The sequence below is a fragment of the Myodes glareolus genome, chromosome 9 (genome assembly GCF_982192425.1).
Source record: "Myodes glareolus chromosome 9, mMyoGla1.1, whole genome shotgun sequence".
Lineage (NCBI taxonomy): Eukaryota > Metazoa > Chordata > Mammalia > Rodentia > Cricetidae > Myodes > Myodes glareolus.
In genome coordinates this window covers 12,997,218-13,012,049 of record NC_142034.1, presented here as the reverse complement: position 1 = coordinate 13,012,049, position 14,832 = coordinate 12,997,218, and the positions used below count along the sequence as shown (strand labels likewise).

General features: G+C 48.7%; 2 protein-coding genes across 4 annotated transcripts in view; one reads left to right on the top strand and one right to left on the bottom strand.

Annotated features, from left to right (window-relative positions):
- The window catches only part of Arsg (arylsulfatase G), a 137,424-nt gene extending 131,211 nt beyond the window's left edge, over positions 1-6,213 (top strand). For all 3 annotated transcript variants that reach the window (XM_048446092.3, XM_048446093.3, XM_085695990.2), the window contains one exon: positions 5,074-6,213. In XM_048446092.3, coding sequence (XP_048302049.3) covers positions 5,074-5,348 — 275 coding nt within the window. In that variant the 3' untranslated portion in view covers positions 5,349-6,213. The remainder of the gene's footprint in view (positions 1-5,073) is intronic.
- Positions 6,214-6,221: 8 nt separating this feature from the next.
- The window catches only part of Wipi1 (WD repeat domain, phosphoinositide interacting 1), a 40,678-nt gene continuing 32,067 nt past the window's right edge, over positions 6,222-14,832 (bottom strand). The window contains exons 9-13 of the mRNA XM_087909841.1: positions 12,904-13,068; positions 11,376-11,483; positions 10,617-10,735; positions 9,776-9,876; positions 6,222-6,763 (exon numbers count right to left, since the gene is read on the bottom strand). Coding sequence (XP_087765967.1) covers positions 6,716-6,763; positions 9,776-9,876; positions 10,617-10,735; positions 11,376-11,483; positions 12,904-13,068 — 541 coding nt within the window. The 3' untranslated portion in view covers positions 6,222-6,715. The remainder of the gene's footprint in view (positions 6,764-9,775; positions 9,877-10,616; positions 10,736-11,375; positions 11,484-12,903; positions 13,069-14,832) is intronic.

Genomic DNA, 14,832 nt, shown 5'->3' with positions numbered 1-14,832 from the left:
GGGTACAATGCTTTCATCTGGGCTTGATGCTCTAGACCCAGTGGTGGAGAGAGAATAGCAACATCCACAAGGCTTGGAGTACCAATGACAAGGTCCCCTGAGACCCGTCCTTCACAGAGTTCCTTGCTGCAGTAGAGTCTCTGCTGAGGTACATCACGGTTCTCTCTGCCCACCACCTCAGCATTGGTCAGGGGTTTGCCCCATTGGTGCACTTCTCAGAGCTAATGGAAACTGTTCAGCTTTTAGTGCATTGCATTTCCTGCTGCTATTGCATGGGGTGGTGGCCTCCACACTGCTTTTGTGCCGCAGCGGCAGCCAGAAGCCTCCTGTGTAGTTGTTTAAACATTGTGCATTGGGCCTTGGTGAACACTGTGGAGATTGACTGCTGGGTGTTGGCTTTTATTAGCATGGGAAGTCAATTGCGGTTTGTCCCTTGAACTTGGGAAGGCTTTGTTGTACGTCCTTAGAATTTGCCTTTCAGATTTTGCCCTTCAGTTTAGAAAAGTCTCTAACCCCAGGCTCTGATTTCTGTTCCTCCCCTGAACTTTGTGGGGGTGTCAGTAGCAAATAAGAGGGGAAGTTTGGTTTTTCCTTGCTTTTTCACATCTACATTTTTTTCTCTTGAGAGAGGGTCTCACTCTATAATTCAAAATGGTTGTGAGCTGTATAGGCCAGGCTAGTTCTCCTGTCTCTGTCTCAAGGACTGAGGTTTTAGGCTTGTGCCACCATGCCTGGCTCATTTCTGTCATTTAACAGTACTCCACACCTTTCTTCCATGTGGTTATAGAAGCACCTGATGTTTTGGTCTTCCAGTGGCTGATCTCCTCTCCTTTCCTCTCCTCTCCTCTCCTCTCCTCTCCTCCCCTCCCCTCCCCTCCCCTCCCCTCCCCTCCCCTCCCCTCCCCTCCCCTCCCCTTTGTAACATGAGGGCCGGCTTGTTGGGGTTTCTGTCCCGCCGGGTACCCCAACAAGCCGGCAAGTCCCAAAGAGAAAAATCATACATAGGACTCCATAAGGTTATAAACTGATTGGCTCATTAGGTCAGGCTTCTTGTTAACTCTTATAACATATTAACCCATTATCCTTATCTATGTTAGCCACATGGGCTCAGTACCTTTCTCAGTGTGACAGCTTACATGTTGCCTCTTCGGTGGTCTGCACAGGAGTGGCTGAGAGAGAGCTTCTGTTTCCAGAATACTCCCAGTCTCTTTGCTCCACCCCTACTTCCTGTCTGGCTTTCCCGCCTATACTGCCTGCCTGGCCAATCAGCGTTTTATTAAAATATGATTGACAGAATACAGATAATTCTCCCGCACCATTTCCCTCTTTTTTTTTTTTTTTTAAACAAAGGAAAATACCCATAATCCATTTGTTGGGAACGTGGGCGTAGTATTTCAGGCTACTTCCTGCTGGTTGGGGGCGCTGATGATCTTATGGGGACCTAAAGAAAATTTAGAGTTATAATCAAGTCCTGACTGAAGTATCCTGGGAGTCTTGATCATCTCAGGCTGCAGTCTTGAATCAGTTCTGGATGTAGAACTCTGTCATCTGGGCCATCTGTTCCTGTCGATTTCTCAGGTGGCCTCCCTTGGTCAAAGATGATTTTTCTTAACTCTGAATAAATCCATATCCTCTCATTTTCTGTGGAAACAAAAGCAGAATCTCTTCTCCAAAGTAACATACCTTTTGACTTCAGTTTTGAAGCCAAGGTATTTTCAAAATGTCTATCTTGGGTTAGTTCAGCAGCATTTATAAACAACAGTCTTATATCAACTGTTGCTCCTTCCTCAGCATTCAAACAATTCAAAGAGAGCATAATAACACACAGTATCAAGATTCTCTGTGTATTTTCCATCTTTATGCGGCTTTATTTCAACCTCTATTTCTTTTATTTTTACTTTTAACTTTTGGCTTTTTGAGACGGGTTCTCTGTATATATCTTTGTCCTGGAATAACTCTGTAGACCAGGCTGTCTTTGAACTCACAGAGATCCTCCTGTCTCTGCCTCCCCAGTGCTGGGATTAAAGGTGTATGCTACCACACCTTGAACTCACAGAGATCTGTCTCTGCCTCCCAGGCATTGGGATTAAAGGCGTGTACTACCACACCTTGAGGTCACAGAGGTCAATCTACCTCTACCCCTTGAAGTCACAGAGGTCAATATGCCTCTGCCTCCCAGGCATTGGGATTAAAGGTGTGTACCACCACACCCAACTACTCTCTTTCTTTCCTTTTAACTTTAAGAACTTTAACTTTTAGTCTGCATATACACACTGTAAACCATTTAGAGGTTTTCTTCCTCTTTGAATCTCTCTTTACTGTATATTTTTCTTTTTCTGACCATATGAGTCTTTAATTTACTAAGCAATATGGAGAGCTGTGGCTTTGACGGCTAGATCCAGCTCATTCCTTAGCTTTTCAGCCTCAAGGCTGAGGTACCAGCCAGAGCTGTGTTCACTGCCACAACTCTATGGCATTTCAAGGTCCTTGCCAGCAAGCAAGCTGCAGCATTCTGCTCACAGACCACACTCAGTCGGACTGCCTGCCTGAAAGAGTCAGAGTTTGCTCTGGCAGGACAGCCCAGATAGCCGGCATTTTAAAACAGCGCAGCTTTTTTCCTGCTACGACTGAAAACCGAAAAGCATGTGTTCCACTTTTCACCAACACCGTTTAAGTGTTTCGTGGCAGGACCTCTTAATGAGCTACAAAGTTTTGCAGCTAACGCTGAGTCAGGAAGCCTCTCTTAGATGAGAGCATTTGCTTGCCTCTAGCAAGCAGAACAGACCCAAGAAATTGCTGCTACCAAGAAAACATGCTTTATTCTATTCCTTCCCAAGCTTTTTCAAGCTTTCTGTGGATTCAGTTATCCACGTGGGTGCCATATGTAACATGAGGGGCCAGCTTGTTGGGGTTTCCATCCCGCCCGGTACCCCAACAGTCGGCAAATCCCAAAGAGAAATTACACACAGGACTCCATAAGGTTATAAACTGATTGGCTCATTAGGTCAGGCTTCTTGTTAACTCTTATAACATATTAACCCATTATCCTTATCTATGTTAGCCACATGGGCTCAGTACCTTTCTCAGTGTGACAGCTTACATGTTGCCTCTTCGGTGGTCTGCACAGGAGTGGCTGAGAGAGAGCTTCTGTTTCCAGAATACTCCCAGTCTCTTTGCTCCACCCCTACTTCCTGTCTGGCTTTCCCGCCTATACTGCCTGCCTGGCCAATCAGCGTTTTATTAAAATATGATTGACAGAATACAGATAATTCTCCCGCACCACCCCTTCCTTCCCCTCCCCTCCTCTCCCCTCCCCTGTATTCCTCTGAGGTTTTCATCTGTCATTTCCCGTCATCATCGCCCCAGCTTTCCTCTGGAATTCTGCCCGCTCCACACTGCTTGTGTGGCATCCTCCCTGGGGGCGGGGAGGGGGCACAATAACACAACCTAGCAGGTCTAATACCAGGTGCCTTTCCTTTCTGCAGGGTTGGAGTCCCTTGCAGCCTCTGCCTGTCTTGCTTATTCCACTACAATGTTTTGTTGGTTTGCAAACTATGTGACCCAGAATTGATTTTGCTAGAGTACTAGTGTACTCTTGCCTTAAGAGAGATTTATTATGACTGTGTGTGATGTATAGTATGTTTGCAGGTCTGTGTGTCATGGTATACATGTAGAGGCTAATGTGTGGCCTCTGTACCATTCTTTGTGTGTGTTCAGAGGGTCTGACCAGTTTTTGGGTTTTGGTTCATGTAGTAAGCATTTTTTGTGTTTGCTGATCCATCCATTACGGTTCTGGTGTTATTGTTTTATAATTGTTTTAAAGATTAAGTATCATGTAGTTCAGGCTGGCCTCAATATACTTTGTAGCTGAGGCTGGTCCTGAACTCCTGATCTTCCTGTCTCCACCTCTGGATTCCAGGCATGCTCCACCATGCCCGATCTTGGATAATTTGCTTCAGCTTGGCTCTCTCTGTCTGTCTGTCTATCTCTCTCTCTCTCTCTGTCTGTCTGTCTCTATCTCCAAGAGACCTCAAACTCACAGAGATCTGCCTGCCTCTGGCTCCCACATGCTGCTATTAAAGGTTTGTGTCACCATACTCAATGAGACTTTTATGAGTCTCTCCCAGCTTTGCTTGATTGATTGTCAGGGCTTGTGTAACTTCAAGTGCTCCTTGCTGGTGATGGAGAGTCAAATTTTTGTCAACTCTAGACAAAGATGATAATTCCTGCTGAACCCAAGTGCCCATCATGGGAGGAGACTCGTAACGGAGGCTTTGATCTGCTGAAGGCTGTGGGATCGGCCCATTCTTCTTGAGAGTTCCCATTTCATTCCAGTCCATATCGAAAGCCGTGTCTCTGGAGTGCTGGCTTTAGTCCCTCTAGATTTGTTTTTGCTGAGCTGAGCTGTGGCATTGTGCTGTCGTCTGGAGGGGAGAACACACCACAGCTGAGCCTTTCTAATCACAGTTATATTCTGTCGTAAGCCTGTCCTCATACTGGGCAAGGGTGTAGACACCTGTCATCCTGGCACACAGCACTTGGGTGGTATAACAACATCCTCTTCAACTTAGGGAAATGGACCATCTTGACATCCACCAAGCTCAACAATCACCATTGGAGGAATCGGAATTCAAAAATGTCAGATTTAGGGGCCAGCAAGACGGCTTGGTGGGTAAAAAACTCTGGTCATACAAACCTGAAAGCTTGAGTTTCATTGCTTGGATTCACAGTGGGAGGAGAGAACTGACTCCACAAAGTGGTCCTCTGACCTCCGTGTGTGTCCTGTGGCTCCCTTCCTCCCCCAATTCCATTTTTAAAAACTCCATGAGATTTACTCTCAAAGGCCAGAGACGAAAGGTATTTGAAACAGATGTCTGCTGGTTCAGATGGAAGGCAAGGCCAAGGGGCAGACCTAATCCCTCTGGACAGACGATCATTACTGGAAAGACAGACTACAATCTCAAGGTAATTTATTTGGCAGGGAGAACAATCATTTGAATCTCCAGGGCTGGCTTGTGAATCACAGCTCAGGGTGAAGGTTGGGTTTAACCACTTTGGCCATCCTTCCTGTAGGTGGAGCCAAAGCTTGTGACGGGAGCAGGGGTCCTGAGCAGCGCCACGTCTCCCCTCTCATTTTCAACCTAGAAGATGATGCTGCAGAAGCCGTGCCCCTACAGAGAGGAAGCCCCGAGTACCAGGCTGTGCTGCCGAAGGTCACCAGCGTTCTTGCCGACGTCCTTCGAGACATTGCTGATGACAACATCTCCCGAGCAGACTACTCTCAGGATCCTTCAGTGACTCCCTGCTGTAACCCCTACCAAATTTCCTGCCGTTGCCAAACAGTGTGATGGGTGTTTTCTCCCCCCATGAGAAAGACGAACTGGAAATTGTAGACAGGTTAGGTTCACTTCCAAACTTCATTTTGGACATAGATGTTAGGAATGAGGTTGCACAATCCGGTTTGGAAGCCATGGCTTTCCCTCTCCCTGTGTAGACTGCCCCCTCCGCATGCAGGTTTGAGACGCGTCAAGTGGGCACAGTGGGCAGACTTAAATCTCAATCGCAAATTGATTTTGAAAGTTAGCGTAACACGTGAAGTTGGCTGTGTATGTCCCCAGCACCAAGCAGGTCCTTAATGTTGTAGTTTCCATCTTGTGTCCCCAGGTTCCCTGGTCACTGGAGCACAAACATTCTGGCTGGTATGTATGGCTCGGCCATCTCCAGTCCACACAGATCACCAGGGTATGCAAAATCAGAATCTGGCGCAGGGGATCTGGAGGAAGGTCTGGGAGACTACAGTGTTGCTGGATTCCTTTGAGATGCCTGGAGCAGCACAGAGCTAAACCGAAGCTAGGTCTTCCGGGGCCCTGGAGCAGAACTCACGGGCCTTCTCTCTTGTAAATGCCAAATGGGAAGGCTATAAAGATTTAGGAGTTTGGGGCTAGAGAGCTGGCCCATCAGTTAAGAGCACTGGCCCTGGGTTCTGTTCCCAACACCTACACGGTGGCTCAAACTGTCTGCAACAGCTGTTCCAGGGGACTCACTACTCTCCTCTGGTCTCTGAGAATGTCAGGCATGCACGTGGCGCACATACATACATACATGTAGGCAAAACACTCATATAGTAAAAAAAAATAATCTTTTAAAATAAGATTTAAGATTTCTTCCCAGCCCCTACAACTTCTAAGAAATAAAACAAAAAATTGTAAACAACTCACAAATGCATTGCCGTGATTTTATTTCATTAGTGTCCTGAATGGGACTCAAGGGTAATAAACGATTTATTCCAATCACTGCAAAAATACTTTGCCTGGCTAAAATAGTTTCTCTCTCTCTATATGTCTGTAATATACAAGAAACACAATTCAAAGAGATTTCCCACTAAGTACATTTTTTTTTACACAGCATACATTTGACAAGGACACCCTTTTTAATATAAAATTCCGGCTATATACCAATATGGTTAGTTAGCATTTACACTGTGGTTTGAAGGTATTATGTGACTCCAGCGTTCTCCTCACCCACTGGCAGCCAAGGCTGAGGGGGCTGGGTGGGGGCTGACCATGCACTATGGCTCAGGCAGCAAGGCACTCAGGACTCCTGCCTCCCTCCCCTCTCTGCTCACACAACTGATTACACTCCGTGTCTTCCACTGTCCTTGTTCTCGCCAGAACCACCTGACAGGGGGTGTCCTGACTTCGGGGTGTGCTTCTTGTCAGGACTGCTTCGCTTTGCCCTTCTGACTTCCGCGGCACAAGATTATCTACCAAAATCAAAACAGAATGGCCTTACTCCTCTCACGAAGAGGCAGGGGAGGCAGGCAGGGTTACCCAGGGGTCTGTGTTATGCGAATCAGCAGGGGAGGCTGGGCCTTTTGAAACTTTTCTATATGGCCCCAGACTGGTGGTCACTCATGACCACGGAAAAATCCACCCATCTTACATAGGTGTGGACAACTGTGGCACAGATCCCAGCAACATTGTTTAAAAACTGCATGTGTGCACATGTGTGCTTGTATGTACATGCGCGTCTTCTTTTGAAAGGCTCGTCTTACTTGTAAACATTGACTGCTAAATGACTATAAAAAGAACCCAGTGTCAGCACAGGTTCTTGGTCCAGGTCGCTGTTCTTTTGCTCACAGGGTTAATATTAGTGTCACAGAGCACACAGGCTGCATGCTGGCTTGCTAACGAAGCAAAAGCTGCTGGCCCTCCTTAAAGCCTCTTCCCAGGGTACAGAGATGATGAGCTGGCTTTCCTCTTGCTGGTCTTGAAGCGAAGTCAATCCCAAAGAGGACAGGGGTGTTGGAGGGAGGGCAGAGGCAGTCTACTCTGTAAAGTGAGCTCACTATTCCGACCCGAAAGGGAAGTGATTTCAGCTAAGCCCATCCTTTTGTAGTCTCGGAAGCTTCTAAAGAATTGCGAGCAAAGATAGGGATTCTGGGAAATATCTGCAAGAGGCATGCAATTCGGAACACAGGCAGAGAGCGGGGCTTTCCTAGCAAGCCCAGCTGAATGCGTAGGCTCTGGGGCACAGCTGACATGGCCGCACTGAATGGCAGCCCAGCAGTGCTTCTGTCTGGAGATAGAGAACCCTGCCTGCTGCTGACTCAGGACTTTGGTTGGAACACTGGCTCCTCTTCTCCATCTGCTTGCAGGTTCTCCATCCTGGCGGCCACCGTGACACCCAACACCTACAGGCACCCAGAGGCTGTGCCACCTTGGCTGAACTCTAATAGTTCTGGGAACTTGTTTTCTGACAAACACTACTGGCAGGGAGAATTTCTTGTGCATAAACTTTTTTTTTTTTAAATGCCAGGGATGGACCCAGTGCCCATTGCTTCCTGAGCTAGCCATATCCCTAGCCTAGACGGGAATCTAAATGCAGTTTAAGTCAACTTAACACATATTTGCTCCTTGAGGAGACAGGACAGTTGGCTTGTACCTGATGTCCTGGCAGTGTTTAGGTGAGCATGTCTACGACACATGTGAACATTAGTAGTTTGGGGTGTGCATGCATGTATGTGTGTGGGGGGGGCTGAGCATGGAACTCAGAACCTCTTACATGCTAGGCATATATCCCATCATTAATCCATACCCTTCAACATTACTTCTTAAATTAAGCGTCTCTGATTCTCCTCACCTCCAGGAAAACGGCTTACTTGGGGTTATTTTATACAGGATTCCTCTGGCAAGGAGGTACCTCCTACATGCCACTGTTCAAATTGCTCAACTTCTGTAAACACGGGAGCTTGTAAGCTCTGCTCTGATTACAGCGAAGACTAGTTCGAGATGGATCAATCTTCCACAGCAGTCTCAGAGCTTTACCAAAATTGCCAAGACAGAACTGAGTGAGCATCAGACCTTGGCAGAATAGGATGCTCTGGTAATGTTTGTCTCCACTGTTCTGACCTAGAGTTCTCTGGCTCCGGGAAGATGCGATGCCAGTTATTAAATAGCCACTGACTTTCAGAAGACATAAGATCTCCTAATAGTTCTGGGGTCATCGTGGGAGCCCACAGGCACCATTGGTTTAGGCAGCAACTGTTAGGCAGTAGGCCAACAGCTGTCTTAAAATGCATAATTAGTTTTTTCTTTTTAAAGAACTACTCCTTCCCACCATTAATATATAACTGTCATTTGGCGGCAATATATTTGGCAACTTGCCTATGAAAGTCCAAAAATGTAAATTTCAAATTGCAATCTACAAAACCAATATGAAAGTCACAAACACCTCCTATTTACACGGAAAGGGGCCTTACCCACTTCAGGGCCCACAGGACCATGCCCCTTCTAGTCCCCAAGTTCTGACATGGCATTGTATCCATCTGAAATGATTTCAAGTCGCTTATTGGGACTTTTTTTTTTTGAGACAAGGACTCAAGGCCCAGGCTGGCCTTGAGCTTACTATGTAGCGAAGATGACCCTGAATGTCTGATCCTCCTGAATCCTAACTACTAGGATGACAGTTGCGCAGGACCATGCTCGGTTTTATGTGCTGCTGGGAACTGAACCCAGGGCTTCATGCACAGCCAAGCATTCTACCAACTGAGCCGCATCCCTACTCACTCATATGCCTTCTGACATTCACAGGAGGGGTGCACAATGCTTAAAGACGCCGCAGCCAAGGAAGCCCTGATGGTCCCCCAGGGACGGGGTAGAGGACCTTTCCTCCAGCTGCTGCTGGAAGCCAAGTCCAGTGCTCAGGCACCACTGGTGTCTCTTACTCCAGCAAGCCAAAGTCGGATGCTGGGGAGCCTTGCTGAAGGTGAACAGGTGAGCTCATGCCACCCACACTGGCTCTGTACACGTGGTTTCCTGGTGAGTGCCGGCAGCTCCTGGGGATGCATACGAGTGCAAGGCCAGGGCTGCAGGCAGGGTGCAGGTCAGTTCCTGCAGGACATGACCTGGCCCCTTTAACTCACCAGAACAAGTAACGGGCAGCATTCTACAAGGGCATTCCTAGATGCTTCGGAAACCCCGACCTCGCCAACAGCAAAGGCAGTGTATGCATAGAGGCAGAGGCAAGGAGTCTGGGTCCATGGCGACCCAGGTTAGTATTTGGTTATGGCAATGCTGGCAGGCTCCAAGCATCACAGCAGCTGGCTAGCCCGGGGGATCTGAACCTGCAAGGTGGGTGTCCTATGACTCTCTGCATTTGGAAGATTAGTGGTTAGGAGCAAGAGCAGGGGCAATGACTTTGCCTCTTGTGGGAGGCACATCCTTCTTCCAGGCACACAGATGGTGCAACTCTGTTAAGGGTTCCGAATGCTCACAGGGGGAAACTCATTCTCGTCGTCAAGACACACTGGTCCCGTGGCAAACTCGTGTTCCGGAATAACTTCTCCGCGGAGCGCCCCACCATCCTCAGAGTAACCTGGGGGCAAGAGTTAGAAATGGAACAGGTGGCACCCATGCCGAGGGCTGGAGGGTCAGGACCTGAAAAGGGGAGCATGGGGGCAATGCTGGATGCATCTCTGCCCCCCAAGTAGAGGGACGGCTCAAGGTGAGTCTAAATCCACTCACTATCTAGTCTCTGAGCCCTGAGAGGTTAGCAGGTCTCTTCCACTTCCCATCTGCAAGTCCAGCTCTTTGGAATTCTTCAAGAAGTAAAGGGTTATTGCTTATTAATTGGTGCTGTTAGCCCCAGAGGCAGAGGCAGGTAGATCTTTGTGAGTTCCAGGCCAGCCTGGTCTACATAGTGAGAGCCTGTCTTTAAGAAAGAAAGAAAACAAAAAAGAAAGGAAGAAAGGAAGGAAGGGACAGAGGGAGAAAAGAAGGAAGAAAAGAAAGAAAGGAGAGAGAGAAGAAGGAAACCAGCCTTGGGCTAGAGAGCCTGTCTTTAAGAAAGAAAAAAAAAACAAAAAAGAAAGGAAGAAAGGAAGGGAGGGACAGAGGGAGAAAAGAAGGAAGAAAAGAAAGAAAGGAGAGAGGAAGGGAGGAAGGAAACCAGCCTTGGGCTACATCCTCCAGTGTTAGGGACCTGAGGTTGAAGACTATTACCTAGCCTCACAGTGAGGAAGTAACCATGGAGAGTGCTCATCCTGAGACACCAGCATGGGGAGAAGGCAGCCCCACAGGAGCCCCCACCCCCCACCTCCACAACCAGCCGCTCACCTGGCACAGTGGAGGCTGCAGATGTGCTGGGCCTTGCTACAGTTGCTGCGTAAGACGGAGGTAAGGAAGGTTTGAGGTCGTTCTCTTTGTTTTCGTCTGCTGTTCCTGAGCTGAGCAAACTGCTTGCAGCAGTGAAGAGGCAGAAGAGAATAAGTCAGCAAATCTCCAGAACACCTTCACACTGAAAAGGGCCAGGTGGCTCGCGCTCTGCTATTTTGCTATTTGAGGGTAAATTACAGACCCGCCAGGACGCTGTAAGATCAGCATGTACCCAAGTAGGTCAGCCAGGCCCCTTCAACATGATCCATCCCTTATACCAGTAAGCAAAGCCCTGCCCTCTGCTCTTCGGGTGTATTTAGGCAAGAATGCCAAGACATGCTCACAAGGTTGTGGGTGAGGTGCCGTGGCAGCTCACAGTATCCGGTCCACCACTGGTCAGCCTGCATATGTCACGGGATTTTAGGAACTCTGAAATCTGATTCTGTGAACATTTTTGACTGTTCACTGTGTTCCTAAGGGCTGTGCTAGGGGGACATCTCATTTGTGGTATTACGCTGTGTCTGGGTGCCTTTCCAAAGGGGGCTGGGGGTGGGTACCTGACGGTGGGACTGAGCTGAAGCAAAGCCTGCTGGGGCCTTGCCACAGAGACTGCCAGGAGGGAGCAAGAGCAGCAAGAACACTGGAGCGGGACACTGTCCCCAGCAGAGACAGCTCTGCACACCTGTTGCTGGACAGCTGTTTGGCAACTAGAATCTTCACCTGTGGGTTTTGATTAAGACGCATTCCCCTCCATCCTGAGGATCCAAATTGTAGATGTAAAGGTGTCCATCGGAGGAGGCCACTAGCAGCCGCGGCAGTTTCTGGATCCTAAGACACAAGTGACGGGTTGCTGCAGAGGTGGTGTCCGCTGGCAAAGCCCCACTCCCCGCTTCCCGTCTCCAGGACTTCTGCCTTTGAAAAACCCTTAGCCCAGTGGTCCAGAGTTGGGACGTCTGGCCATGCCTTTACGTTCTCACCTGATCATCTATCTACTCTCAGGATGATTTCTGGGCTTTGTATGGGATGGAACAAAATCAACGGACGCAGACAGAAGCACCCGTGGAAGGCTACAGCCAGCTCAGCGGTGTCCCCACACGAAATGTGGTCTCTGTATTGTGTCTCTGACTTCGGCCGTGATGGGAAGTGGAACAGAATACAGCCGGGTCACCGTCTAGGTTTATAGACTTGTGCGTTTTACATGGATGCCGGCTCACCGTCTAGGTTTATAGACTTGTGTGTTTTACATGGATGCCGGCTCACCGTCTAGGTTTATAGACTTGTGCGTTTTACATGGATGCAGGTGAGCATGCATGCAGAGGCCAGAGGGCGGCCTGAATTGTAGTTTCTCAGGTCCTGCCCCCTTTCTTGAGACAGAGTTTCTTACTGGCCTGGAACTCACTGATTAGGCCAGAGAGCTCTGGGGACCACCTGCCTCCCCCGTCCTGTAATGAGACGATATGACAAGCACACGCTTTTATGTTCAGCTTTTTTACATGGGGCCTAGGGCTTCAACGCCAGCCTTTTGCTTCTGTGGCAAGTATTTTACTGACTGGATTATCTCCCTAGCCCCTAAAATTATTTTTTATTGTCTTCTTAAATAGGAGTTTGATGCTTATTCTGGGCTGGCATTCTATTTGCAAAGCCCCTGACTAGGCCTCCCCAGTGCTGGGATTGCGGATGTGTACCACCATGCCCATGGGGCTCATGGGTTTTGTTTGTTTGTTTTGATTTTTTAACAAATGCCCCCAAGCTTATTAAATTAAGACACTTGTCAACCCCATGGGCTATCAAGCTGGAACGCCATTATTTTATCTTAAAAAAACCAGAGCTTGTTTATAAGGCATCGTCATTGGGGCTGAGATTTGATATTCAGCTGCCCCTGAGAATCCACATTAAAGCCAGCAAACAGATTCCGCTTGCCCTTCCTTGGGGCTGTTCTGCTTTTCTTTATTTCTAGCTATGTGCATATGCGTATGCCTGCTTGTCTGCATGTGTACCACCTACACGCAGTGCGTGCAGCGGCCAGAAGAGGGCGTAAGACACCCCCCCCAACCTGGAGTTATAGGCAGTTAGTTGTGAGCCATCAGATGTGTGTACTGAAGCCCAGTTCTCTGCAAGAGCCGTAAGGGCTTATAACCGCCGAGCCATCTTTCCTGCCCTGTTTTTGTTTTTGTTTTTTTCTTTTCATACATTTAGGGACTCCACATTCTGGGAAAACACATCTCTGAGTTGGAGGCATTGTACATACGTGGACAGGGTACAGATGTTCTTCTGCCCAGAGAAGTTCAGGCGTCCCGTGGCGAAAGCCCTGTCCTGGTTCATCATGTCTGACACCTGGGCGGGGAGGTAGTTTGTAGCTGCCATGAACATCTTTCCCATGTACCCACTCCAGGTGGAAGGCTCTTCTGGGTGGCTAGGGGAGGCAATGCAGAGGCAAGGGTGGGTCTGGGCTGTGGGCACAGGCACCGTGCCAGCGATTGCTGTGGTCCAGCATTGACCTCAGCAGGCAGAGGCTGTGCCTGAGCACAATGTTCTGGCCACCGAGACACATTATCCCAGCAATAACTACAGGGCACCCGGGCCTGCATGTCCTTCAGAAGAACCGCTGTAATCCTGTTAAGAGGTTCCCCGTGCTACTGCGTTCTTACATTAAGACTATTTCTGATGATTAGTCTGATTTCTGGGTTTCCAAAAGAGGACAAGTTTAGAGATTCAGATGGAATACATATATGGACCTTGTAAAATGAGCTCAGAAGCCCGAATGGGGTTCAGGGAAGAATAGACAGATCTCTGTGAAGGCTTCCTGAGCCAGACTGAATAGGAAGCAAGCCTCCAGGCAAGATGCTCAGGGTGGTGTCTCATTATGGCTCTGGAACCATGTGGTACCCAACACTGAAAATGCTCAGGTGCACCGTGGAAATCTGGGAAGTACCCTGCACTCGCTGAACTTCATCTCAGGCCTCCAAGGAAGTCCATGAATGAGCAGCACTGCTATCTTGGTGTCCCACACCACGGCTGGCACACTGGGGACGGGTGCTACCAGGTGTGTTCTGGAAGTACCTGCTATTAGGCCACTTGTTGGCGGGACCTGATCCTGGTGTTTGGCCCATTTCACACTGTTACCAACTGGACACATGGTCTTCAGCCTAACTTCATGGGCCTTGTGTTCTTGACCGGAAGGGACACTTTTAGATACACCTGTCCTGATGGCTCTAGGGAGCCTTGTATTCTGATTTAGAATCTATCAAGAGGAATAACATCAAGACTTTACATTTAAGGCTGGAACACAGCGCAGATGTATAAAGAGCAAAGCAACCCGAGTGGCTATGCACACGGTCCAGACAGGAGCCAGAGGACCAGAGAGCAGAGAGAGGTGGCGAGGGTCCTTAGCATCCTGTTCTCTGTTTCCTCACTGGAAGGCAGGAATCAACTGAACCCTTGGCAGGCGTCCTCGGGGGGACTAAAGCAGACAGCCAAGGGGACGAGACTTGTGTGCTTTCTTTAATGACGGTGTCTCTTAGGCAGTGGGTTTCGGGGTGGTGGTGGGGCAGCTGCTGGAATCTGCAGGTAAGGGAGAGCTGAGATTTTATTATCGAGGGGAGGAAAGAAAGAAAGGAGTCTGAGAAGGAGAAGCCATGTTCAAATGAACACTTCCAGAAGACTGATCCAGCCAGAAGATACAGAGGGGCAGCTGCTGTATGGCAGTTCCCTCGGCATTGAAACATTCTCCTCAGGAGGGAAGGGGGTCATGAGACTCGTGTGTGTGTGTATGTGTGTGTGTGTGTGTGTGTGTGTGTGAGAGAGAGAGAGAGAGAGAGAGAGAGAGAGAGAGTAAACCCTCAGCTAAGAGGAAGGCAGAAACTTGCAAGACAGTTGAAGGCCTTACAGAAGCACTAAACAGTTGGTGGGGGAAGAGACTCTGACCAGCCCAGTTGCCCCAAGGAGATCTCTCTGGGGAGACCGCTTGTGGGAATCATCACCCCTGCTTGGTGGCCTTTTCCTCCTGCAGCTGCATTTGAGTCATCTCTGCTCCTGTAAGTGATCCCGCACCCGCACTCCTGAGCATCCCCAGGAAAAACGCACTGGTTCATCAAGTTGGGTTTCAGTGCAGTTGTTACTTTGGTTGTCATGTACTTCGGTTGTCATGGTTTCCCTTTCTGAAGGTGAGTAGACGTGT